This window comes from Mirounga leonina, unplaced genomic scaffold, assembly GCF_011800145.1.
Source record: "Mirounga leonina isolate KUSES-001 unplaced genomic scaffold, KU_Mleo_1.0 Mir_204, whole genome shotgun sequence".
Taxonomy (NCBI): domain Eukaryota; kingdom Metazoa; phylum Chordata; class Mammalia; order Carnivora; family Phocidae; genus Mirounga; species Mirounga leonina.
Genome location: NW_023270513.1, coordinates 4,598,509 through 4,625,144, shown reverse-complemented (window position 1 = coordinate 4,625,144; position 26,636 = coordinate 4,598,509). Strand labels below are relative to the sequence as shown.

The window sequence follows — 26,636 nt, the reverse complement described above, 5'->3', positions numbered from 1 at the left end:
AAAAAGGGATTGATAAGATGTTGGTTGAAAAAGGGAAAAAGAAAAATTCAAAAAGAAATAAAAAGACAAAAAGACAGTTTAAAAAATTAACTTTAAAAGACTAAAGAATCATGGTAAAAAAGCCTTGAATTCTATGTGCAGTATTCCCCTAGCGCTGGAGTTCTGCCGTTCTCATTGATCGGTGAACTTGGTCTTGGCTGGCTGTTCTCGCTGATCTTCTGGGGAGGGGCCTGTTGCCGTGGTTTCCAAATGTCTCTGCCGGAGGCGGAATTGCCCCGCCCTTGCCCCCTCCCGGCTAAGTCATCTGCTCGGGTTTCCTCTCCGGGGCTTTTGTTCCCTGCGAGCTTTCCGTACAGCTTTGGAGGCAGAGAGTGAAAATGGCGGCCTCCCAATCTCCGCCCAGGAGGAGCCAAGAACTCGGGGCCCCGCTCCTCAGTGAGCCCCCAGAGGAAAGCCGTCAGTCACTCCCGTCTCCCCGGTCTCCGGCCGCACTCCGTGCTCACCCGGCCTGTGACCGCGCGTTTCTATCTCTGGCACCCGACCCCGGGTGGAGTCTCCAAACCCAGCAGATCCCTGCGGTGCACTCCCGCGCGGCTCCTCCCGGGGGAGGAAGGGGAGTCTCCCCGGATCTGCCGCTTGTTGGGTCCCTGCTGGAGGAGCAGGGGCCCGGCTGTGCCGCGGATCCCGGTTTATGGCAACCCCGAGCTGAGGGCCCGCGCCTGGGCTCCGCCTCTGCAGCCGGCTTCCCTGCTCTGTTACCTGGGAGCTCTGCCACACTCAGGCACCCCCGGTCTTTCTGTGACCCCGAGGGTCCTGAGACCACACTGTCCCGGAGGGTTCCACCCCCCGCTTAGCCACCAGAGTGACGTCCCTCGGCGGATCAGACTTTTAAAAGTTCCGATTTTGTGCTCCGTGGCTCTATCACTTGCCAGAAGCGGCCGACGGAGGCCCCTCCCCCGCCGTCTATCCTCCCAAATATCGCCTCGGATTCACTTCTCCGTACGTCCTACCTTCCAGTAAATGGTCGCTTTTCTGTTCAGAGTTGTCGGTATTCCTTTCTTCGATCTCCTGTTGGGTTTGTAGGTGTTCAGAATGGTTTGATCCCTATCCAGCTGAATTCCTGAGAGGAGAGGAAATCCAGGTCTCTTACTCCTCCGCCATCTTGCTCCGCCCCTAGCACTGACTTTTAAGGACAGATCTGCAGAGCTGAGGATGGTGTCCTCATGCCCTTAAGTGGAGAAGCAAGGACCCTCTGTTCTATTCTTAGCTGCTGGGAATGCCAGTTTGAGCCTTCCAATTTTTGCCAGTATCCCACCCCAATTAGCATCTCTAAATAGTGTGTCTGTATTAATTCTTACTCTTAATTCTTCTCATCTATCCAGAGGAAGACAGAAATACTTTTTCTGAGTGTCATATCTCCCATGCCTCTCTTAAAGCAATTTTGGAATATACATCAAGAGCTATAAAGACTTCATATCCTTTCACCTAATAATTTATAGGAATCTTTCTGAAGGAAATGACCAGATTCAGGTGAAGATTTATGCATAAAAATGCTCATGAAGTCATTATTTGTAATAGTAAAACCCTGAAAACAGACTAAAGACCAAACAGTGGGAAGTTAGGGCATATTCAAACATTGTATTTCTATATCACCATAATTTAGTTTCAAAGACTACACATTAATATGGGAAAATATGAAACTGTAAAAGCAGCATACAATATGCAATCTAATTAAAACTTTTAAAAAATGCATTTACACATACACATAAAAATTTTATGTTGTAACATTTAAAACATTAGAATGGTTGTAGATGGTGGGTTATGGGAAACTTTTATTTTCTTCTTCATACTTATATTTTCTAGTGGAAGCCAATATTTTTATAATAAGGAAAAAATGATCTTAATGGCCATACTTTTCATCCATCAAACCATAATACAGGTCCTAGTAAAGTAAAAACTTAGTTCTGGTTGTAGAATCTAAACATATTGAGTCTAACCTATTTTTAAAAAATGTTTTATTTGAGTATAGTTGACACACAATGTTAGTTTCAGGTGTACAACATACTGATTCAACTTCTTTATATGTTATGCTATGCTTACCACAAGTGTATCTACCATCTGTCACCATACAATGCTATTACAATATTATTGACTATGTTCCCTATGTTGTGCCTTTTATTCTAGTGACTTGTTCATTCCATAACTGGAAGCCTATATCTCCCATTCTTCACTCATTTTGCCCACTCCCCCAAACCCCTTCCCTCTGTCAACCATCAGTTTGTTCTCTGTATTTATAGGTCTGATTATTTTTATTTATTCATTTTTTTTTGATTCTACATATGAGTGAAATAGTATTAACCTAATTTTTGTATTTTTTACAGAAGGGAAAAATAATAAATAGCCTAATTTTGAAATGTCTAAATTTTATTTTTTATTTACTTAAAAGATTTTACTTATTTGTCAGAGAGAGAGAAAGAGAGCACAAGCCCAGGGAGCAGCAGGCAGAGGGAGAGGGAAAAGCAGGCTCCCTACTGAGCAAGGAGCCTGATGAGTGACTCGATCCCAGGGTCCCCGGATCATGACCTTAGTCAAGGGTAGATGCTTAACTGACTGAGCCACTCAGGCATCCCCTAAATTTTCTTTTTGATCAATATCATCTTGGTTCAACATATTGTGAAAAAAGAGAAACTTATACTAGTCCTATGTAAATTAACAAAACATAGGATAGGTTTTACAGATTCCTACCTAGAATTCTTACCATGGTAGTGTCACCTTGGGCAGTATTACCCTTGGGAGATAACAAGGTAGGTGCTGCTTTGGATGTTTGACCAAACCTTTGTTGAAAAGCTATAAAGCAAAGATTAGTTCTGAAGTAATGTTTATCCTCCCTGCTTGTGGCTTGTTTCACTAGGTGGTCTTTGATGCCACTATTCTATTTGGAAGCCTGACCAGTTTCATAAACACTATCCATTTATCATACACAGACCTTCAAAGGCATAACAATTTGAAATACAATGTTATAGAATCATCTCATGGAAACTTAAAATGTCAGAATTAAATGAGGCTTTAGAGATCATCTAGCTCAGGAATTATGAAATCAGTAGGGCATTTGTTAAGAAAACAGTTCCCCTCCACCAAAAAAACTAACACCACCAAAAGCCCAAACAGCTCTCCCCACCCCCCCAAAAAATTTTTTAAAAAGAGTATATGGAACTATCATTTTTTCTCAATTTTGAAAGAGGCATGGGTTCAAGAAATATTTTGCTTTCTTTTTATCTGTATCATAACATAACCTGAGTTTTAGTGAGACAAGAGAAAATAGTAATGACCATGGCAAAACAAAGAGTAAATGCTCCCTCCAAAAGGGGCTGGCAGCTACTCAGCTCTAGCTAATTGTTCACATATGAAATTTATACGCAAACAATGAATCATGGAACACTACATCAAAAACTAATGATGTAATGTATGGTGATTAACATAATAAAAAAAACAAACAAAAAAATAAGAAATTTCTCAAAAGAAGCCAGAAATCTGGATTTCTATGTGAAATCTCTTAATTTTAATTGCTGGCAACTAATTCAAAATGTGTGAAAAAAAATTCTGCAAGTCAAGAAGACATGTCTGTTGGAGGAGTGGCTGTATCTTAGTTTGCAACCTTGCTCTAACTCAACCTACCTGGGGATGATGTATAAAATCAAGCTGAGTGTCCTGATTTTTGCTAGAAGTCACTCAGGCAACAGAACAGAGATCACAATTCAGATTTATGGTAATTATAGATGGAGAATTCTAGTATTCCCCAGATAATTTCCTACATTTAGGTAGGTAAATATCCTATACTGTGTTAAATATTATTTAATGACAGATATAAAGGCATGTGGCTTCAGCCCCCAAATTAGAAAATGTAATGTAAAAGTATTTTCCACATAGCACATCCTACTCCACACCTAAATAATTATCAATAAAAAGTATAGATTTTGCTCATCCATAAAGTTTCAAAAAATAATTTTAAAACAAAACATGAAACTTCCCCATAGGTTTAAGTCTGTCATCTCTGCTTTAACAGTTCAAAATTTAAAGTCTTTAAAAAATACTCAGTATAATTATCAAAGAAGATGGGAAACATTGTTTTTCTTATGTTACATTTTCCTGCTTTGCTGAATTTGCAAAAGTTTGGCATAATTTAAAAAAATCTAATATTGCATGCTAATCAGCTTGAGTAGTAAATCAAGTAGAAGATGTTAACACTTGAATTCTTTTAATAACAAACTGTTAACAAGAGAGTCAAAACTTTTGCCAAGTAGCTTCACATTTCAACATTTCTTTCACTAAAAAACTATGCTTATTAAGGTGGAATGCCACTTGACTTTACTTTTAATTTTATAGTTCACAGGCAGGCATGCAAAGTAGTTTAGAAACAAATTCCTACTTAGGCAAATACCAAACAATGGGCACCACAAAGGCCCCCAAAGCTAATACATAGCATGAATTATAGGATCAGGTACAATACTAGCAAATGAACAAAGAGGCAATATGCAAAATACAATTTTTTAAAGGAAGCCTTAAGTAACTACCTTAGAATGATGAGAAGGAAGAAAGGAAGATGCACCAAAGAACACACAATTCATTAACATAGATTTGCACTTTATTGTAATTTTGCATCCTGAGATAATAAAATTTTATATCTGACAAGTGAACAACAGAAGCAGCAGTGAAAGTTTCAGAGAGGCAGGTGTCCTTCATTTTGGCACAGCTGTATATAGGTTGAGTTCTTTCAGGGGAGTCACTCTCAAACTTGGGAGAAAAATAAATTCATTCCACAGGCTATGTAACAATACAAGATGCACGAATGTTCTTGGTTTGAATGGACATATCCACTTTTATTCTTTTCTGGTAAAGCTGTCCCAATAGGAATCCTCTGCCAAAAAGTAGAAATCCTAGGCTTTTCAAACAGGTGTTTTGATCAATGCCCATTTTCCAGCTACAAGCATTTCCTGTTTTTGCAGCTGAGATTCGTATTTGTATGTGGTTAGTCATGGAGGGCAAACTAGCTTGTAGATTATATAATTTCAGACATTTGTAACTTGTTCAAAGTTCAGGCATTAAAATAATTTTATAGTATCTGCTTACTAGAAAAATGGAAAATTAAGAAAATTAAGCCAAGATAAAAGCAACAAAATAAGCAGGAATAAAAGAGACATTTGAGAAATTATTGCCTAGACTCATAATGAGTTTATACACAGAACTACTTTAAGACTCAGAAGTTGATATTTACTCCAATGCTAGAACATATAACACTTTCCACATTTGCAATCCTATGTGTGTATATGTAATTTACAAATACACACTCAAATAAATTAACTCAGTTATCCTGAAACAGAAGAGAACAGAAGGCAAATTCTAACCTGAAGTTATATAGCCCAACCTAGCCAAAACACAGACACACACACAGACACAGACACAGACACACACACACACACACACACAGTCTGGCATTTCATTATTTACGGACTGGGTAAGTAACTTGTGGAGAAGGTCAAATAATCTTAGTTCCTTTTTAAAAGTGGCTTCCAACATTTTCACCATAAGGATCCCTTTATTATTCCTTTTCCATGTTTTAAAGAATTTTATTTACTAAACTGCATGTGATAATAGGCTTTTTCATTCTTTTATTAATCAAAAGCAGAACTGTCATTCACAACTTCTGATCAGTGTGTGATAACCAGTGTTATGTTAGGCAGGATTGAAAAAATATCAACAAAATGCATGGAAATTCAATGTCTTAGTTGGTTTATGTGGCAGGAACGTGGGTAAATGTATGATTTCTAGTATATGTTTTGAAATATTAAAAACAGGTTCAAGGATGCCCCCACTGCTATCTTTATCTGTCCCAAGTCGGGAACCACTGGTTTACATCCACCTGCTTTTCCTCCCTAAGTCAAGTATTAACATAACACAATTACTCATGTTAACATATAGGGCATTAATAACAAAATTTACTACAGATAAAATAGATTAAATACAACACTCATTCTGTAGGGTTTGAAAAAGAAAACATAACAACATAGACTTAAAGGAATCTATTTAGAAATTACAAAATTATGATATCCAGTATATCTTTCAGTCAACTTCAAAAGCACATTAATATATGAAAAAAATCCTCAATTCCCCTGTGAGGTAGGTCCAGATTATTGTCCCCACTTCCACAATGAGGACATGAGGTACAGAGGAATTAAGCAGCAGAGCTAAGAATTAAACCAGAAGTGATTTGGGTTTGAATTCCATACCACTTTTCTTTCCATCTAATATCAATTTTTTCCAACAGATCTTTTGAGGATATGGAACCTAGTAAGACACTGAAGCAGATATTGGATAGGATATGAAAACTTTTCACATCAATGTCAAAGTGGGTCCTCCCATATCTCCATTGTTGTCACAGTTATAATTCTTGCCTCGATACCAAATGCATAGTCAGATTCCACATATGCAAAGCCCACAGATCTTAGCCTTTAGTTCCTAGGGAAACTAAATTTATTTTTATTACCATAGAGGGGCTGAGGTCTAGCAGGTATCAGGTTCTTTGAGTCTGTGTGACATGAACACACATCAGCTAGGAGCCAGTTGGCAAATCAAACATTTACTGTGTGCAAGGCACTGTGAGAATTTCCACCAAGGGTAGTAGATCTGAGAAAAATCATTCTGGGATTCTGTAGACTAAAAATTTCCTAAGGATTCCTAGAATCACAGAATGTTAGTTTATCTCTAATTTTCTGTCCAGCCCTAGGTTCAACCCCATGATTTTACAGATGAAGAGACTGACATGTAATTTAAGTGGCTTGCCCAAAACCCATAATATTAGATCATTTCCTCATATAGTAAGAATTTGACAAAGTCCACAGGAAATGGAATATATTCTCAGGTTGCCATCATCAAAATGAAAAGCCGGCTCAGAATCAAAAAAGAGAAATTTGGGGCAAGATAAGGATATACATATCCTTTCTTTTTTTAGTCTCCATGTTACATGAACAAGTATTATTAATAAAATCTATTCCTTTTCTACGGAAAATTTCCCAATAGTTCACCATTTAAAGGAACCCAAACAATTGGACAACTGTTGCAAAATGAATTTTTTAAAGCAGAATTTTATAGGCATAAAGAGGACTTCAGTGAATTTAGGCATGTTATAATCAAATTAGCAAAATACATTTCCATATGTGAAACTGCTCCAATTAAACGAGTGTATATAATTTCTATATCAACATAGTTAATTCTGGTCAACATAGTTAATTCTGATGACATGTTTGGGGCTTTATGTTCAAGTAGTGAGGTTTGATTTTAAGTGGTGGCTTATTTGTAAACAAAATTAAAATGCTAATAATTTTTGAAAGCTCTAATACATTTGGAAAAACCCTATTTGTTCTCAGCCTTAAAAATATTATGAACACGTAACTTCATTCAAATTATGAAAAAATAAGAATACATTAAAATGGTAGAGTGCTAAATGTTAACACAGATTAATTGATCACGTATTAGTGTTTATAGATCATAATAATATAAATAGTATGTACATTAAATACTTAAGTGGGTTTTGGTAGGGCTTCAATCAAAGACCATTGTTCTTCCAGAACCATGTTAAATTACATATTCACTAGCATTAGAATTATACCAGTTTTGTAAGTGATAGTCCTGTTCTGTAATATTTTATCACTAACATATATGATTGGGGGAAAACAAGGAAACAGTCTTTAAATAATAAATAGAAGAAATATAATATGCTAATGAAATAAATGAAATATTCTTATACTTGAAAAGGATAGTTTTAAATCTAATGATCTGTCAGTTCATCCATTCTGTTTCCTTCAACATAAAATGTTATCTTTGTTCAAAAAAGACAAGGCACTTCTCCATCTACTTCTAATGTTTGACTACAATGATCTCTTTCTTAAATTAATATCGTGGGTAGGAGGGAACAAAAAGTAGTCGAAAAAGGTTAGGCCTTAATTTCATTTTATACATAATTTAGGTGTTTAAAGGGGCACTGGGGATGGACATGTGTAATGGAAGGTTAGAGAAGGAACAGTTTTAACTTGTAACTTCAAAGCTTTGTGAGATTTATACACTTTGGCAAATACATGTTATTTTCTCTGGAACCTACCACAGCAGGTTTCATAAAAGAATATCATGTAACAAAGAAATTCACAATTAGTTTCTTCAACCTAAAAACAGCTTTCATAAAAATATTCTACTAACTTGATAGAAATATCCAAGTATGTTCTATCCTAAGGATAAAAGAAAAAAAGGTCAATGGGGGAGGAATTAATGACCACACAGTGTGCTTTGTCATTTCATCATTCACTGCTGCCAATTTCACTGAAAACATCCCCTCCAAAGCACTCCAGAATACCCAACTGCTAAATAGCCCCTTACATAGGAAAATAGTTTGAAAAAGCAGTCATATAAGAAAGAAAAAGGAAAACTGGGTATTATCTGAGTGGTTCAAGAAAATAAGATGAGTCAACCAGCATAATGAACAATAAAATAATAAATTTAAAAGCAATTAGAGTAGGCTTTTAAATTAAGTTTACAAATGCTGGCAAATTATTTTTATGACAAATACTACTGTAACTTAAGTTATATTCTGTCACCTTCAGATACACACTATTTTTGTCTCAATATTTGTTTCATGGAAACAATTCACCACTTCTTGCTGTTCTTTGAGCAAAACCAAGTGTGATTTATACATGGCAGAAAAAGTTACAATGAACAAATTCTAAATACACATGGCCAAATTCTAAATATACAGAAAAAGATGAGATTTTAAGGACTGACACTTAAAATTGTTCTATCACTGCTAATTAGAAATTTTGTATTATTCTGGAAATCAATTTTGGTATTAAACAGTCACAGTTTGAAGCATAAACCTGATGATATTAGCTGGAGCATAAACCACAGATACAATTTTTCCCTGACCTTAGCTATAAAACAAGACATTTGGTATGCATTTTCAGAGGTTTCCACCTTGTCTATAAAAATACATATTTAATTTTGCAGCAGACAGACAAATGGTATTTGCAGGCACACATATTAAAAGTTAGAGATTCCGGGTGGCTTGGTGGCATGGGGGTAATGGGACTCTACAGAGGGAGGTGGAAAAGTGTGCAAACAATTATAGTCATATATCAAATAGTGTCTCTTTTTTCCCTCTTCTTTTACTTGTCCAGGACTATGGATTTCAAATTCGGCATAAATTTTAAAAGTGACTTTTAAAATACTGGACTTTGTATGAAGAAATGACTATTCTCTTCACTGGGATAAATGTTTATCTAAAAAATTTTTTACTAAAAGTAGTAAGAGTAAGATGACAAATAGGATATTATTGAGTCTCAGATTCTTTTAATTTATTTTTAGCAATAGGAATTACAAATTATGCCTATATACAGGCATACATTTGCAGTTGAATTAACACAACATAAAGCTTTATAATTATGTTAAAAATTCAAACTAAGTGTGGTATTCTCACTCATCTTGTGAAGAGAAAAAGAAAAAAATAGGTACATATAAATGAAACGGCTACATGTGTGGGGAATTTCTAAACTAAAATACTTTAGTCTAAGTACTTGTCTGTCTAAGTACTTGTCTTTCTTCATTAATAATATCCAAATACGTAAAAAAGATTCTCAAAAAATAAAGAATATTTTTTATCAATTATGAACCAGCCACTATATATTCTTTAGGTACAGCTTCTCAATTAGCTCTCTCTCTTTCCCAGAGCAGAATATCAGAACTCCAAAAAGGGATTAGCAGTGGCTTTCATGAGGATCTAGACACCTCCCCAGATATGTGAAATCTTCAAACACTCCTTAAAGATCATAATTGTGTGTATTTTCAAATGAGGGAAAGGATACATAAAGGGAAATAAATAAGGACAGTGAAGCTGTGAAATGTGTCGGATGTCAAATGAATTTTTTGGAGGGTGGGAGTGGAGGACAACATGGGAATTACTGAATTAAATGAAAAACTAAGGTTCTTGGTTTCAGGTGCAATGCAGAATATCTCAGACAATGATTTCAATTTTAATCCACTCATTACAAAGGGCAATCCTGCCCTCCACCTGAAATTTTTAACAAACTCATTATGGCTCTGCCATAAAATAGCATGTTAACAGTCTATACATTCAAAAGGATGCTTGCAAACTTCATTCATATTAAAATCTATGCAGATTTGTTGGCAATACAGTAAGAGTAATATTACATTCTGTAAACCATGGCATATCACATTTTATGTTATGCAAAGAGACAATATTTACAAGTCTTTTAAGAGTTTAAATATTTTATCCACTAACATAAGTGATAATTTAGCAAAGTGCAGGACAAAACCAGTGCTATTAATTGCATGTCCTTTAAAAGCAAGTAAGAGTAAAACCATTTCTAAAAGCTACCAAAAGCTTATTTACTTATATCCAGGAAGGGATTACAGAGCATTAAGTAGCCTAGAAAAATGATGCATATTTAGAAACAGTGAGTATGAAAATAATAAGGCAGCATGCTCAGAACAAAATTTTGTTTTTGTTTTTTAAACACCGGCACTGATGTTTTATCTTTAGTGGCAACTATATATATACATATACGTCTCTGTGTGTGTATTTATTTAAAAATTGAGAGTGCAAAACACAAGCCTCATTTAACAAAAAGATGTGCAAAGTTTCTTCTTAAACCAACACAAATAAAAGAGTAAGGAGAATATTCTAAAGAATAATAATAAGAAATAAAGAATAAGTTGAACACAGCAAAGGAGACCATCTTCATTCCAAAATCATCTACAAGGCACTAAGGGTAGGAAATGACAAGTAACACAGAAGTGACTGAATAAAATTCCTCAGTCAGGTCGGAATATGGGATATTTTGGTAAGAATTCTATTAGTATTACCTGTAAAATAAAAACAAACAAGAATATATTGACAAAATAATTTTCATTTACTAGAACATATATAACCCAGAAAGTCTATGATCATTTTTCACAGGACTCTACTTTGGTCCTCTAGTATTAAGTAAGTGAAATATATAAAACAGTTACAAAGAGAATTTACTACAAGTTATCATTAGATTGGCAATTAAATCAAATTGGCAAACATAACTACTTATTGTAGCTAACAGTTTCTATGACCTAATTTATAATAATTATTTGTTTAGGTGCAGAAAAGCAAGCCCTCTTACATTATTATCTCCCTCTACACCCCTTCTCCCCTGCCCCCTTTTTTTTTTGACAAAGTAGAAGGCATTAAAACTGTGTTATATAGATTAGAAAAAATACCTTTATCTATATATTTTTCAGTTAAAGCAGCTGATATTGGTTATTACTATCTTTTACAAGTTATTTATAAAAAATAATGAAACATCCAAATGAACTGATTAAAACATTTTAATTAAAGACTGGAAATATAATAATAAAAACCTAAGATATTTACAAACTTATACAAATTTATATACTAAATTTATATTTAATATTTTATTTATAAATTTAATATGTAAATTTATAATATATTTATAATAAATTTATAATACTTTATATAAGGTTTTATCTATAGTGGATTTTAGATTTGTGGTCATTTGCACATTCTTTCCCCCTAGCTATTCAAAGTGGAGAAAAATAACATAATAATCCTTATTTATGATATAGAAATGGAATGTTTATATAGTAAATCTATATATGTCAGCAATTTCAAGCTTAGATAAATTTCATATTCTTTTGAATGTTTATGATGCTGAAGTTATCACATTGGTTATATGTAAATTTGTGTTTTGTGATTAAGACTGCATAGCTTTCAGTAAAAAAAAAAAAATAGAGCCTATCATTTCTTTATTGAAAATTAAGTGTTAGCTAAGACAAAAAGCCAGGAACATGAATTCAGAATTCAATTCCTATTTTATGCAAGTTTTGTCAAGATCACATTTAGAAATATTTTGTTCAACAGCAGCTGTGCTCATTACCATATGTGCTGGTCTGCACCTATGTGAAAAGAAGATTAAGGTTGTGCAGTTTTCATTGCAGCATACTAGCTGAGATTTTTCTCAGATCTAAGTAATTACTAGCTTTCAAGATATTTTATATTGGCTACAAATCTAAGGAAGATGGAAGGAAACCTCTATGTTCCAAAACTGACAGAAGTTTAGGCTGAGGAGAAAAAAAACTGAGAAAGAACTGACAAATGATAAGCATAGTAAAATATAACATTTAGAATGGAATCCAAAGAAAGTAACTAAAAACAACTGCATACTTACATACTCCATCATATTGCTAGTTTCGCATTTCCTTTTAGTCAACTTCCAGTGCAAAGCGAGCTAAGAAAGTACAGTTAGGAATTTCGATATCAATTTATATTAATTATTACCTATAACATTTGAATAAATCACCGAGAACCATCCAGGAATAAGCATAAGACACATAAAATAGCGTTTAAAAGTAACTTGTAAAGAATATACATTAAAATTGAATATTCTCTAATCCATTCTTTCATGGCCTGAAAAATTCCCATTTTTTTAAATTTAATAATGCAAATATATAAGTGGGGAACTTATTTGCTTAAACTTTCTTACCTTGTGATATAATCTGTTATTTTCCCATTCTAATAACTTCTGAATTGATCTTCTGGTCTAAGAGGAAGAATCAAGACTTTGTTACAAGATGAAGAACTTTGTAAACTATGTGTATATTTTTCTGCTTGTTTGTAAAATCCAATTATTTTCTCTTCTTGTTTTTCCATTAGAAATCAGACAAAAAGCAATGTAACTGACAGAAACTGCGAAAAGAAGAGTAGTATTTTGAGCAATTATTATACTGTTATTATAAGATCTCTCTTTCTCCCTCTTCACACACCCACATCCATGTATATGGGATTTTAATATATGCTTTTCAAAATGAAATATGTACAAATTGTTCTGTGTTGTGAGTCCGTGCACTGGACTACTGTGAAATCATTACCGATACAGCTAGTAGTCCACTTATGGACCTAATCTTGACTTTCACATGTCTTTTCATAGGGTTACTTTTTCAATATACATGTAATATGCTAAGTTAATCTGAGTCCTCACAGGAAGTCTTCCTATAAGAGCTCCTAGCACAAATGCCTGGCATATAGTACCCAAGGTCTACAAGTTGAATAAAGCAAGCCAACATACATCAGAATTTCCACTGAGAAGAACATGTTAAAAACAGCTAGTCAGAAAACTTTATTTAGAGGAAAAAAATATAAATGAGAAGCAGCACTGTCCTAAACAAGGGGACAGAGACTGAATCTCTCTATTTTGTAGGGAGGAAGAAAAGGTTGCAAAACTTTCAAAAAATTAAAGTAAAAGATAACTATGCATTTTCAACTCTTATTTGGAAGAGTTTTATTAGGCTTCTGATAAAGAAGGCACTGTTAAATTTTAAAATTACTCCTCAAAATTGAATGATTTACCAACCCGTATCTGAAATGATTTCCAAAGCACCAACATAAGAAACTATTCTATTTGTTTAACTATGTTAGTTAACAATCAATGGCAATTGTATTCAGTTCATTCACAGTGGGCCAGAAAACAACAACAATGCCAGCTAGAGTATCCCGTGTGGTTACTGTACTTGATAGAATCTCTAAACAAAATCAGATGGGTAACAAAGAGACTGAATTAGTAATTATAAATCTTTTCCCAAAGAAAAACTCAGGCCCAGATGGTTTCAATAATGAGATCTACCAAACAGTTAAAGAAGAAATAATACCATTAATATAAACACAAACTCAACAAAATACTAGCAAACTGAATCCAACAACATATGAAAAAGATTATACATCATGACCAAGTGTAATTTATCCGAGGAACACAAAAATAAATTGCTGCAATACATCATATTAATAGAATAAAGGACAAAAATGATGTGATCATCTTAATAGATTTAGAAAAAAGCCTTGGACAAAACCCAATATCCATTCATGATAAAAATCCTTAAAAAACTAGGAATATATGTGAACTTCCTCAACCTGATAAAGGGCATCTATGAAAAAACTACAGCTAATACACCTAATGAAGAAAGACTGTTTTCCTCTTAAGATCAGGAAAAAGACAAGAATGTCTCCTTCCACTACTTTTATTCAACATTGTACTGGAAAGAATAGTGTGGGCAATTAGACAAAAATAAGAACTAAAAGGCATCCAGCTTGGAAATGAAAAAATGAAACTGTCTTCATTTGCAGACATGATCATGCATAGAGAAAACCCTAAGGAATCTGAAACCATGCTCCATAGGGTTAATGAAGCTAAAACTGTCACCCGCAAGACCCTCACTGACTATCCCTTCTTCACAAGAATGTTAGCCTTATCTTTTAGAGGCAAACAACAGGAAGAGCTCAGGTAGGCTTAGAGCAGTTTGAGCTTGACTACGGACTCACCCCTATGCAGATGGACCATGGAGTGTCTGACAGTAACTTCTACCTCATTATAATATCTGCCCAAGGAGGAATACAAACCTCATTAGCATAACATACAATGCATGTACAGGCATATTTCCTAAATATGTGTATATGACCTTACACCTCTACATGCAGTGACAAATCCCTCCCCCCTTTTCCGAATATTCATCCTATCCCTAAATAAAAGAAATCTATTTACCCCCACTCAGGTGTCATAGCTTTGGAAGTTATGCCCCATGATTTCCTTATTTGTTGAAGTAAAGTTTTGTGTGACAACTCCACCTGATGTAGTCTCTATCTGTAATTTACCAAGGAGTGAACTCACTTTAGTTATTAGGTTACAAATCCACTAAAACATTACTAGAATAAGTTCAGCAAGTTTGCAGGAAACAAGATTTTGATAGGTAGAATTCTGGCTCCCATGATCCTCACCTCCTGGAGTTACACCTATGAATATGTTACATTATGTTGCAAAAGGGATGTTGCAGATGTAATTAAAGTTACTAATTATTTGGCTTTAAAATAGGGGGAGATTATCCTGGATTGCTTTGGTGGACCCAATGTAATCTCAAGGGCCCTTAAAAGTAGAGAACATTTTCTGGCAGATGGAAGGACAGTCAGAGGGATCTGAAGCAAAAGAAGAACTCAAACCACCATTGCTAGCTTTAAGACAGAAAGGGCCACATAGAAAGTATAAGAAAGAAATGATTTCTGCAAAAATCTGAGGGAGTTTGGAAGCAAATTCTTTCCCAGAATCTCTAGAAAGGAATACAGACAGCCCTGCCAGCACCTTGATTTTGGCCTTGTGAGATCCTAATATGAGAACCCAATTGAGCCATGCTCAGACTTCTCACTGTGAAATAATAAAAGTTATTGTTTTAAACCATTAAGTTTGTTACACTAGATAGAAAAATAATATGAGGCTCAACCCATAAAAAATCAATTGTATTTGTATACACTAGTAATGAACAATCTGAAAATGAGAGTAACAGACCATTTACAATAGAATTAAAATATTTAGAAATAAATTTAACAAAAGTATAGACTTGTAAATTGAAAACTAAAAAAAAAAAAACTGCTAAAATACATTAAAGAAGAGGTAAATAAATGGAGAGAGATCCTATGTTCATTAATCAGAAGACTCATGAAATAGTATTCACAACAATGGTGCTAGGACAATTGGATATCCAAAAGAAAAATTATGAACTCAGACACCTATCTCACACCATGCACAAAAATTAACTCAAAATGGATCAAAGACCTAACCATAAGAGGTGAAATTTTAAAACAATTATAAGAAAACATAGGAGTAAATCTTTGTGATCTTGAGTTGGGCAAAGCCCTCTTAGATTTGATGCAAAAAGTACAAGCAAGAAAAACTTAAAAGTGATAAATACAGCCTAATCAAAATTAAAAATTTTTGTGTGTCAAAGATACCATTGAGAAAGTGAGAGCCCTTCCAGAATGGCCATGTGAGGACCTTAGGGAAATCTCTTCCTTGTAGAAACAACTATTAAATTGATCAAGTATTAGCAAAGGATACTCAATCAAATGTTCCTGAGATTGATCAAAAGGATTATAACAGATTGAGAAGTATTTATTCAACAAAGTTATGGATAATAGCTAAGAACATTAGGAGGCCTTGGTAATGAAGTTAGGTAATACTCCCACATCTCCATTGCTCTGCCTCGCAGAAGAACTATTTTAACAAGCTTGGGAGCTGTGTGGCAGGTGGTTCCTGATAGCTCCCAGCTCCCTGGAGTGAAACTGCTTTCCTGGGTAAGGGCAGCATCCACTCTCCTACTGCCAACTTCTGCAAAATAGGCAAAACAGTTGGTGAAGGGTGCAGTCCCCCTTTCTGGCACATATCTGTATTGTGGGAAAGCTGATATACTTGGCTTGACAACTGAGTGGCAGTTCCCATCTTCTCAGCTTCCTAGGGCAGACATATTCTGCATTGATTTGACAGATGGTGAATATTAGCAGATCCTACACTCCATGGCTCTGGGCTAAAAAAAAATCCACAGCTAATATCATACTAAATAAGAAAAAAATCATAAATCATAAAATTATACCAAAAACTGAAAGCTTTTCCTCTAAGACAGGAAAAAGACAATGATGCCCACATTTGCCACTTCTATTCAACACACTACTGGAAATTCTAGACAGGTCAGTTAGGCAAGAAAAGCCATAAAAGGTATCTAAATTAAAAAGGAAGAAGTAAAATTATCTCTATTTGCAGGTGATATTATCTCATGTGTAGAAAACCCAAAAGAATGTACAAAAAAATCTGTTAGAGTTAAACAAATTCAGCAGTGTTTCAGGATACAAAATAAACATTCAAAATTCAGTTGCATTTCTACTTTTTAAAAGATTTTATTTATTTATTTGAGAGAGAGAGAGAGAGAGAGAGAATGAGCCAGAGGGAAAGGCAGAGGGAGAGGGAGAACCAGACTCCTTGCTGAGCAGAGAGCCTAATATGGGGCTCGATCCAGGAACCCTGTGATCATGACCCGAGCTGAAGACAGATGCTTAACTGACTGAGTCACCCAGTTGTCCCCCAAATTCAGTTGCATTTCTATATGATAATGGTAAACAATTCAAAAAAGAAATTAAGAAAATAACTGCATTTACAGTAGCACCAAAAAGAGTAAAATACTTAATAATAAACTTAAGCAAAGAGGTGAAAGACGTGTGCACAGAAAACCACAAAGCATTGCTAAAAGAATTTAAAAACCTAGGGGCGCCTGGGTGGCTCAGTCATTAAGCACCTGCCTTCGGCTCAGGTCATGATCCCAGGGTCCTGGGATCGAGCCCCGCATCGGGCTCCCTGCTCTGCGGGAAGCCTGCTTCTCCCTCCCCCACCCCCCCGCTTGAGTTCCCTCTCTTGCTGTGTCTCTCTCTGTCAAATAAATAAATAAAATCTTAAAAAAAAGAATTTAAAAATGTAAATAAATGTAAAGACATCCTGCATTCATGGATTAGAAGACTTAATATTGCTAAGATGACAATATTATCCAAAATGATCTATAGATTCAATGCAATCCTTATCAGAATCCCAGTGACTTTTTTGTAGAAATAGAAAAACATCCTAAAATTCGTATGGAATGAAGAAACCACGATTTAGGCAGCAATCTTGAAAACGAAGAATATGAAGGACTCACATCTCCTGATTTCATAACTTAATACAAAGCAATGGTAACAAAAAAAATGGTGCTGGAATAAAGACAGATATGTAGACCAAAGGAATAGAATAGAGCCCAGAAATAAACTTCTGAATGTATATGGTCAACTGTTTTTCAACAAGAGTGCCAACCATTCAATGGGGAAAAGGAATAGTCTTCAATAAATGCTGCAAGAAAAACTGGATATCCACATGCAAAAGTATTAAGTTGGACCCTAAACCTACACCATATATGAAAATTAACTCAAAATGGATCAAAGAACCAAACAGAAGAGTGAAAACTGTAAAAGTTTGTGAAGAAAACATCGGAGACAATCTTCATGACATTGGATTTTGCAATAATTTCTTGGCCCTTGACACTGAAAGCACAGGCAAAAAAGGGGAAAATAGTTTAATTGGACTTCATAAAAATTAACATCTTTTATGCATCAAATGACACTATCAAGAGAGTGAAAAGATTATCTACAGAATGGAAGAAAATATTTGCAAATAATCAGAATATATAAAAACTCCCCCAACTCAACAACAAATAAACAACTCAGTTGCAAAATGAACAAAGTACCTAATACCAGAAATGGCCAACAGTACATGTAAAAATGCTTAACACAAGTCGTTAGAGAAATGCAAAGCAAAATCACAGATACCACTTCACATCTACTAGAATGGCTATTATCAATAAGATGGAATATAGCTAATGTTGGTGACGATCTGCAGAAATTGGAATCTTTATGCATTACTGATGGGAATGTAAAATGGTGCAGCTCCAGTGGAAAAGTTTGGCAGTTTTTCAAAAAGCTAAACAATTACCATATGTTTACATACTCTATTCCTAGGTATACTTCCCAAAAGAACTGAAAGTTTGGACTTGAACAGATATTTATATGGCAATGTTAAATGCAGTGTTATTCACGATAGACAAAAGGTGGAAAGAATTCAGGTGTCCATCAACTGATGAGTGAATAAACAATGTGGACTATGCATAGAATGGACTGTTATTCAGCCATATAAAGGAATGAAGTTCTAAAACATGCTATGACATGGATGAACCTTGAAGACATTAAGCTAAGAGAAATAGTACCAGGACAAATATGGAATTACGCTATTTACATGAGATACCCTAGGATAGGCAAATTTGTAGACACAGAAAGTAGATTAGAGGTTACCAGGGTCTGAGGGGAAGGGGAATGGGGAATTATTATTTAATGGCTACAGAGTTTCTGTTAAGGTAATGAAAAATTTGGCAATAGGTAATGGTAATGGTTATACAACATTGTGAATGTAGTTAATGCCACTGAATGCTTAAAATGGTAAACTTTATGTTATGTGTATTTTACCACTATAACACATTTTCAGAAAAATCCAGTAAACACAGTAGAGACCAAGAAAGGATATCATTAACTGACCAAAATACAAGGAATTTCTGTATGATATAGATGACCCCACCCTCAAAAAGAAAAACTGAACTTTAAAAAATTATTGCCTGACCGCAGACAGCTTGGTATGAAAGTATAGGAGTCTGAAAAAGAGACAAAGATGAATTTGAAGTAACTTTAAATATGCACAGCAAGGAGGACATATGCACCAAAAAAGGAATTAAGATTCTTACAATAAAGGAATATAATATGCCATGTTATGACCAGAAATAAAAAAAATGAAATTACGATGACAATGGCTCATTAAGTAGAAAACATCTACAAGGAGATAGAAATTATTAAGAAGAACCAAATGGAATTCTGGAGTTGAGGAATACAAAACTGAAATAAAAGAACACAAAGTAGATTTGAACTAGAAGAATGATCAGTGAACTTGAAGACAGATCAAATGATAATATGTAATCTCGGGGCACCTGAGTGGCTCAGTCATTAAGCATCTGCCTTCGGCTCAGGTCATGATCCCAGGGTCCTGGGATCGAGCCCCGCATCAAGCTGCCTGCTCAGCAGGAAGCTTGCTTCTCCCTCTCCCACTCCCTCTGCTTGTGTTCCCTCTCTTGCTGTCTCTATGTCAAATAAATAAATAAAATCTTTAAAAAAAAAGATAATATGTAATCTCAAAGCACAGAAAAAGAGAATGAAGGAAAATGAATACAGCCTCAGAGAAATGTTATACATCATTAAGGGCACCAATATACATATACTGGGAGTACAATAAGAAAAGAGCAAAACAAAAGAAATATTTAATGCAATAATGGTGAAAACTTCTAAATTTAATGAAAAATATTTATCTACATATCTAGGAAGCTCAAGAGCTCCATGTAGGAATAAACCACAAGGAGAGCCATAGCAGATACATAATAGTATAATGTTGAAAAATAGAAAAATTGAAAATCATGAAAGCAGCAAGATGAAATGACTCATTACTTACAAGGAAACTATAGTAAGATAAATAGCTGACTTCTGATTTGAAACAACGTAGGGCAGAAGGCAGTTGGATAACAGATTGAAAATGATGAAAGAAAAAAAGACTGTCAACCAAGAATCCCATATGCATCAAAATTAACTTTAGAAAATCAAGGTAATCCATTTAGGCATGTAAAGGCTTGGAAGTTAACTCTCCTGCCCACATATCAAGAAGAAAAGAAAAAACCGAGAACAACCTGAAACCAACTCCTCTTAGATTCATCAGAAAAGAGAGATCATAAGACTGGAGAGATACACAGATGGATACAAATAAGCACAATTTACCAGGGTAGAAACACAGGAGAGGAAAACTCTGTGGGAACCAGGACTAGGGTAGCAGGACCTGAACTTGATGAATTGCTGGAAGCTCAGTGGGGACAAGTTTGAGAGTTAAAAATTCCAAAGAGGCCCAGTCTTGGGGAAGACCCCCACACTTTGAATTTTATTACCAGGAACCTTATCAGGTTCTCACAGTGATTGGAGAAAAATCTCTTCAGCCTTCCAGTAGGGAAAGGGAAAGAACAGCCACTTTTAAATATGCCCAGAAGGGACACCTGGGTGGCTCAGTGAGTTAAGCATCTGCCTTCAGCTCAGGTCATGATCCCAGGGTCCTGGGATCGAGTCCCGCATCGGGCTCTTTGCTCAGTGGGGAACCTGCTTCTTCCTTTGCCTGCCGCTCCCCCTGCTTGTGCTCTCTCACTCTCTCTGACAAATAAATAAATAAATCTTTAAAAAATACGCCCAGAACATTCTGTTCTTAAAGACTGGTCTTAAGAGAGGCTATTCCCCAATCTTGGGGAAGGGAAAGACCCAACTCCAGCACCCTCTAGCCTTCCTGTCTCACCTAAAGGGGAAAACAAAACAAAACAAAAACTGGGAAGCCCTTGTGAAGGGCACAGCTCAGGGTCACAGAGTCACTAAAAAACTTAGGCCAAATCATAGTACCACAGAGTAATTCCAAGTCTTCCAACACCTTACCACTACATCAATAAGTTTTCTTATAATACAGGAATACAACTGAAAGAACTGTCCATCTCAGACAATATCCAAAATAAATAAGTCCTATTGGATGAAAAGTATAGCATAAGAAATATAGTCAATAATATTGTAGTAACTTTGTATGACAGATGGTAAATATATTAATTGTGGTAATAAGCATTGTGCAATGTAGAGAATTGTTGAATCACTATGTTGTACACTTGAAACTAATATAACATTGTATGCCAACTATACTTCAAAAAACAAAAAATAAAAACAGGCAGAAAGTGAAGATAATTTCCCTACACTAGGGAATTTGTTAAATAAATTATGTTAGATTAAAAAACAAAAAAAGAAATCTCTAGGGAAATCTAAGGAAAAGAGGCCAGACAAAAACAAGGACAGTGGGGAAAGTTTAGCTGCCAACATTGACAACTACAGCAAACAGTAAATATAGCCAAATGCCTAGCCTGATAACATAAAATCTTATTTAAAGGCCTATTTACCTCAGTTTCTTTTACCTAGGACATATGTGTGGCTTTCAAAGAAAAAGTAGAAGTCATACTAAAAGATACCACAAGCATCAGAACCAGACATAGAAGTGGCAGAAATGTTGAAATTATCAGACTGGGAATATCAATCAACCAAGACTAATAAGCCACATGTAATGCAAAAGTGGACAACATGAAAGAACAGATATGGATAATGTTAGCAGAGAAATGGACAGATATAGATAATGTTAGTAGAGAAATGGCAACTGTAAGACAAATTCAGAAGGAAATGGTAGGAAGCCAAAATACCATAACAGAAATAAAGAATGCCTTTGATGGGCTCATCAATAGACTGGACATGCTTGAGGTATCAGTAAAGATTGAAGATATACCAACAGAAACTTTCAAAACTAAAATAAAAGGAAAAAAAAAGAAAAAATAAATTGAATATCCCAGAACTAGGGGCCAATTATAAGAGGAGCAGTAGACATATAATAGAAATACCAGAAGGTAAAGAGGAAAAGGAACAGAGGAAGTATTTAAAGTAATAGTGACAAGATAATTTCCCAAAATTAACAAAAGGCATCAAACCATAGGTTGAGGAAGCTCAGAGAGTACAAAGCTAGAAACTCAAAAATCTATACCTAGTAATCTCATATTTAAACTGCAGAAAATCAAGGAAAAGTCTTGAACAAAAGCCAGAGGGAAAAATGCCTTACATATAAAGGAGCAAAATAAGAGTTATACAGACATCTCTTTAGAAATCATGGGAGATAAGAAGAGAGTTGAATGAAATAAAGTGTTAAAAGTATCTCCAACCTGGATTTCCACACCCAGCAAAGAAATAGACTTTTTCAGACAAAAATTTGAGGGAACTTGTCACCAATAGAAATGTCTTGCAAGAAATGTTAAAAGTTCTTCAGAGAGAAGGAAAATGCTATATTTAAGACACTTAGATCTTCAAGAAGGGTTAGAAAAGGAAAAAAATGAAGGTAAAATAAAATAGTTTATTTCTTTTATTCTTGTTTTTTTAGTAAAAGTTTTTATGCTTCCCAATTTAAGGGTTAAATTGGGGTATTTCTCTTATTCTTAATTGATCTAGCAGGTAATAATTTGTTCAATAATAACAATGTATTCAATGATTATAGCTTATGGATAAGTAAAACAAATGGAAGCAATGTTATAAGGGATGGGAAGGAGGAATTGGAAATACTCTGCAAATAAGGTACTTCTACTACCTGGGAAATGGTATGGTGTTATTTGAAAGTGGTCTTGAATATATATATATATAACAAACTCACTTTAGTTGGCAACACCCCCAAAAAATATTTAAAAAGTAGGATTATTGATATTCTAAGGGAAGATAAAAAAAAATGATATCATACAAAATACTCACTTAAAACCAGACAAGACAGAAAAAGACTAGGAGACAAAAACAGGAACAAAGAACAAGAGCAATGAATAGAAAACATTAACGAACATGGTAAATATTAATCCAACTATATCAATAATCACTTTAAACATCAATGGTCTAAATACATTAATTAAAGATTGTTAGTGGATCAAAAAAAAAAAGATTCAACTATGTATTGTCTATGAGAAACCCACTTTAAATTTAAATGTAAAGTCATATAGAAACTAAAAGTGAAGGGATGGAGAAAGATATACCACAGTAACACTAATCAAAGGAAAGCCAGAGGTACTTTAGTAATTTCAGACAAAGCAGACTTAAGAGTGGGGAAAATTATCAAATACAATGATAAAAAGATCAATTCTTAATATGTTATGGGCATATCAAAAGAGCATCAAACTATGTGAGGCAAAAATTGATGGAACTGCAAGGAGAAATAGAGGAGTCCACTCTTTTTTTTTTTTTTTAAGATTTTATTTATTTGACAGAGAGAGACACAGAGAGAGAGTGAACACAAGCAGGGGGAGTGTGAGAGGGAGAAGCAGGCTTCCTGCTGAGCAGGGAGCCCGACTCGGGGCTCGATCCCAGGACCCTAGGATCATGACCTGAGCCGAAGGCAGACGCTTAACAATTGAGCCACCCAGGCACACCGAGGAATCCACCCTTGAACAAGTTGGAGACTACAACAGCCCTTTATCAGTAATGAAGAGATCAAGCAGGCAGAAAGTCAGTAAAGACATAACTAAACTCAACAGCACCATTGATGAGCTGGATATAATTGACATCTACAGATTACTTTATCAAACAATAGCAAACAATTTTAGGATCCATTCTGGGTCCTAAAACACAACTTAACATATTTCAAAAAACAGAAATCATACAATGCATACTCTCAGATAGTGGAATTAAACTAGAAATCAACAACGGAAAGGTAGCTGGAAAATTCCCACTTAAGAGATTAAATGGCACATTTCTTTTTTTGGGGGGGAGGGGCAGAGGGGGAGAGAGAATCCCACGCAGGTTCCATACCCAAGCACGGAGCCCAGTGCAGGGCTTGATCTCACAACCCCAAGATCATGACCTGAGCTGAAATCAAGAGTCAGATGCTTAAATGACTGAGCCACCCAGGTGTCCCTAAACAGCACACTTCTTTTTTTTTTTTAATTTAAATTCAATTAGCCAACATCATTAGTTTCCAATATAGAGTTCAGTAATACATCAGTTGCATGTAACACCCAGTGCTTATCACATCACATGCCATCCTTAATGCCCATCACCCAGTTACCCCATCCCCCCACCCACCTTCCCTCCAGCAACCCTCAGTTTGTTTCCTATAGTTAAGAATCTCTCATGGTTTGTCTCTCTCTCTGATTACTTCCCAGTTTTCCCTCCCTTCCCCTATGATCCTGTGCGCTATTTCTTATATTCCGCATATGAGTGAAACCATATGATAATTGTCTTTCTCTGATTGACTTATTTTGCTCAGCATAATACCCTCCAGTTCTATCCACATAGATGAAAATGGTTAAGATTTCAACCTTTTTGATGGCTGAGTAATATTCCTTTGTATATATACCACATCTTCTTTATCCATCTGTCGATGGACATCTGGGTTCCCTCCACAGTTTGGCTATTGTGGACATTGCTGCTATAATAAATATTGGGGTGCATGTGCCCCTTTGGATCATTACATTTGTATCTTTGGGGTAAATACCTAGTAGTGCCAATTGCTGGGTTGTAGGGTAGTTCTATTTTTAACTTCTTGAGGAAACTCCATACTGTTTTCCAGAGTGGCTAAACAGCACATTTATAAATAGTACATAGGTCAAGAAAGAATCTCAGGAGAAACTTAAAAATATTTAAAACTAAATACAAATGAAAACACAACTAATCAAAATCTGTGGGATGCAGTGAAAGCAGTGCTTAGAGGGAAATTCACAGCATCGAATGCATACAGTAGAAAAGAAGACCTAAAATCAATCATGTAAGCTTGTACTTTAGAAAAAGAACAAGTTAAATCCAAAGTAAAAAGAAAGAGGTAATACAAACTAGAGCAGAAATCAGTGAAATTGATAATAGGACTTCAACAGGGGAAATCAACAAAATCAAAAACTGGTTCTTTGAAAGATCAGTAAAAATAGTAAATTTCTAGCCAGGTTAACTAAGAAAAAAGAAGACAAAAGTTACTAATATCAGAAATGAAGTGAGTTATCATTAATGATGCCATGAGTATTAAAAGGCTAATAAAAGGGGCGCCTGGGTGGCTCAGTCGTTAAGCGTCTGCCTTTGGCTCAGGTCATGGTCCCAGGGTCCTGGGATCGAGCCCCGTGTCGGGCTCCCTGCTCCGCAGGAAGCCTGCTTCTCCCTCTCCCACTCCCCCTGCTTGTGTTCCTGCTGTCGCTATCTCTCTGTCAAATAAATAAATAAAATCTTTAAAAAAGAAGGCTAATAAAAGAATATTATTAACAGCTCCATGCCCATGAATTTGATAGGCAAGATGAAATGGACCAATTACCTGAAAGATACAATTTACTAAAACTCACACAAGGAGAAATAGACAATTTGAATAGGCCTATATTTATTAAAGAAACTGAATCAATAATTAAAAACCTTTCCAAATAGAAATTCCCATGGCCAGGTGGGTTCATGGGTGAATTCTACCAAACATTTAAAGAAGAAATTATACCAATTCTTTACAATCTCTTCCATGAAACAGAAGCAGAGGGAATACTTCTTAACTCATTCTATAAGGCCAATATTACCCTAGTGCCAAAACTAGACAAAGATATTATATGAAAGGAAAACTGCAGATCAATATTTCTCATGAACATTGATGCAAAATTCCTGAATAAGACATTAGCAAACAAATACAACAACGTATATACCACAATAAGTGACCTTCGGTTTGGCAGTGAATTCTTAGCTACAACCCAAAGCACAAGGAATAAAAGAAAAAACTGGTAAGCAGGACTTCATCAAAATTAAAAACATCTATTCTGCAAAAGATGTTGTTAAGAGAATGAAAAGACAAGACATGGGCTGGAAGAAAATATTTTGAAAACAAATACCTGATAAAGAACTGGTATCCAAAATATATAAATAGTGTTTAAAACTTCACAATAATGAAACAGAATCCCAATTAAGATATGGGCATATGTCTAAAAAGAAAAATCTCAAAGAAGATATACAGATGACAAATCAGTACATAGAAAGATGCTCAATATCATATAACTTTAGGGAATTGCAAATTAAAAAAAAAAAAGTGAGATACCACTACACACTTTTTAGAATGGTCAAAATCCAAAATACTGTTAACACCAAACGTTGACAAGGACAAGGAGCAACAGAAAGTCTTTTTATTTTTTTAGGTTTTTATTTATTTATTTGAGAGACAGAGAGTGAGTGTGTGAGAGAGAGAGAGAGTGCACAAGCAGGGTAAAGGGCAGAGGGAGAATCAGACTCCCTGCTGAGCAGGGAGCCCAATGTGGGCCTCCATCTGGAGATTCCAGGATCATGACCTGAGCCAAAAGCAGATGCTTAACTGACTGAGCCCCCAGGTGCCCTGCAACAAAAAGTCTTATGCATTGCTAGTGGGAATGTAAAATAGTATAGACACTTTGGAAGAGGACTTGGCAGTTTCTTACAAAACTAAGCATAATCTTACTATATGATCCAGAAATTATACTCCTTGTTTTTTTACCCAAATTACTTGAAGTTTGCTGACACAAAAACCTGT

General features: G+C 35.2%; 1 protein-coding gene across 1 annotated transcript in view; it reads right to left on the bottom strand.

Annotated features, from left to right (window-relative positions):
- Positions 1-4,753: 4,753 nt before the first annotated feature.
- Positions 4,754-26,636, bottom strand: part of CHIC1 (cysteine rich hydrophobic domain 1) — a 70,687-nt gene continuing 48,804 nt past the window's right edge. Inside the window, exons 4-6 of the mRNA XM_035028769.1 lie at positions 12,591-12,647; positions 12,276-12,335; positions 4,754-10,923 (exon numbers count right to left, since the gene is read on the bottom strand). Of these exons, the coding sequence (XP_034884660.1) occupies positions 10,873-10,923; positions 12,276-12,335; positions 12,591-12,647 (168 nt within the window). The 3' untranslated portion in view covers positions 4,754-10,872. The remainder of the gene's footprint in view (positions 10,924-12,275; positions 12,336-12,590; positions 12,648-26,636) is intronic.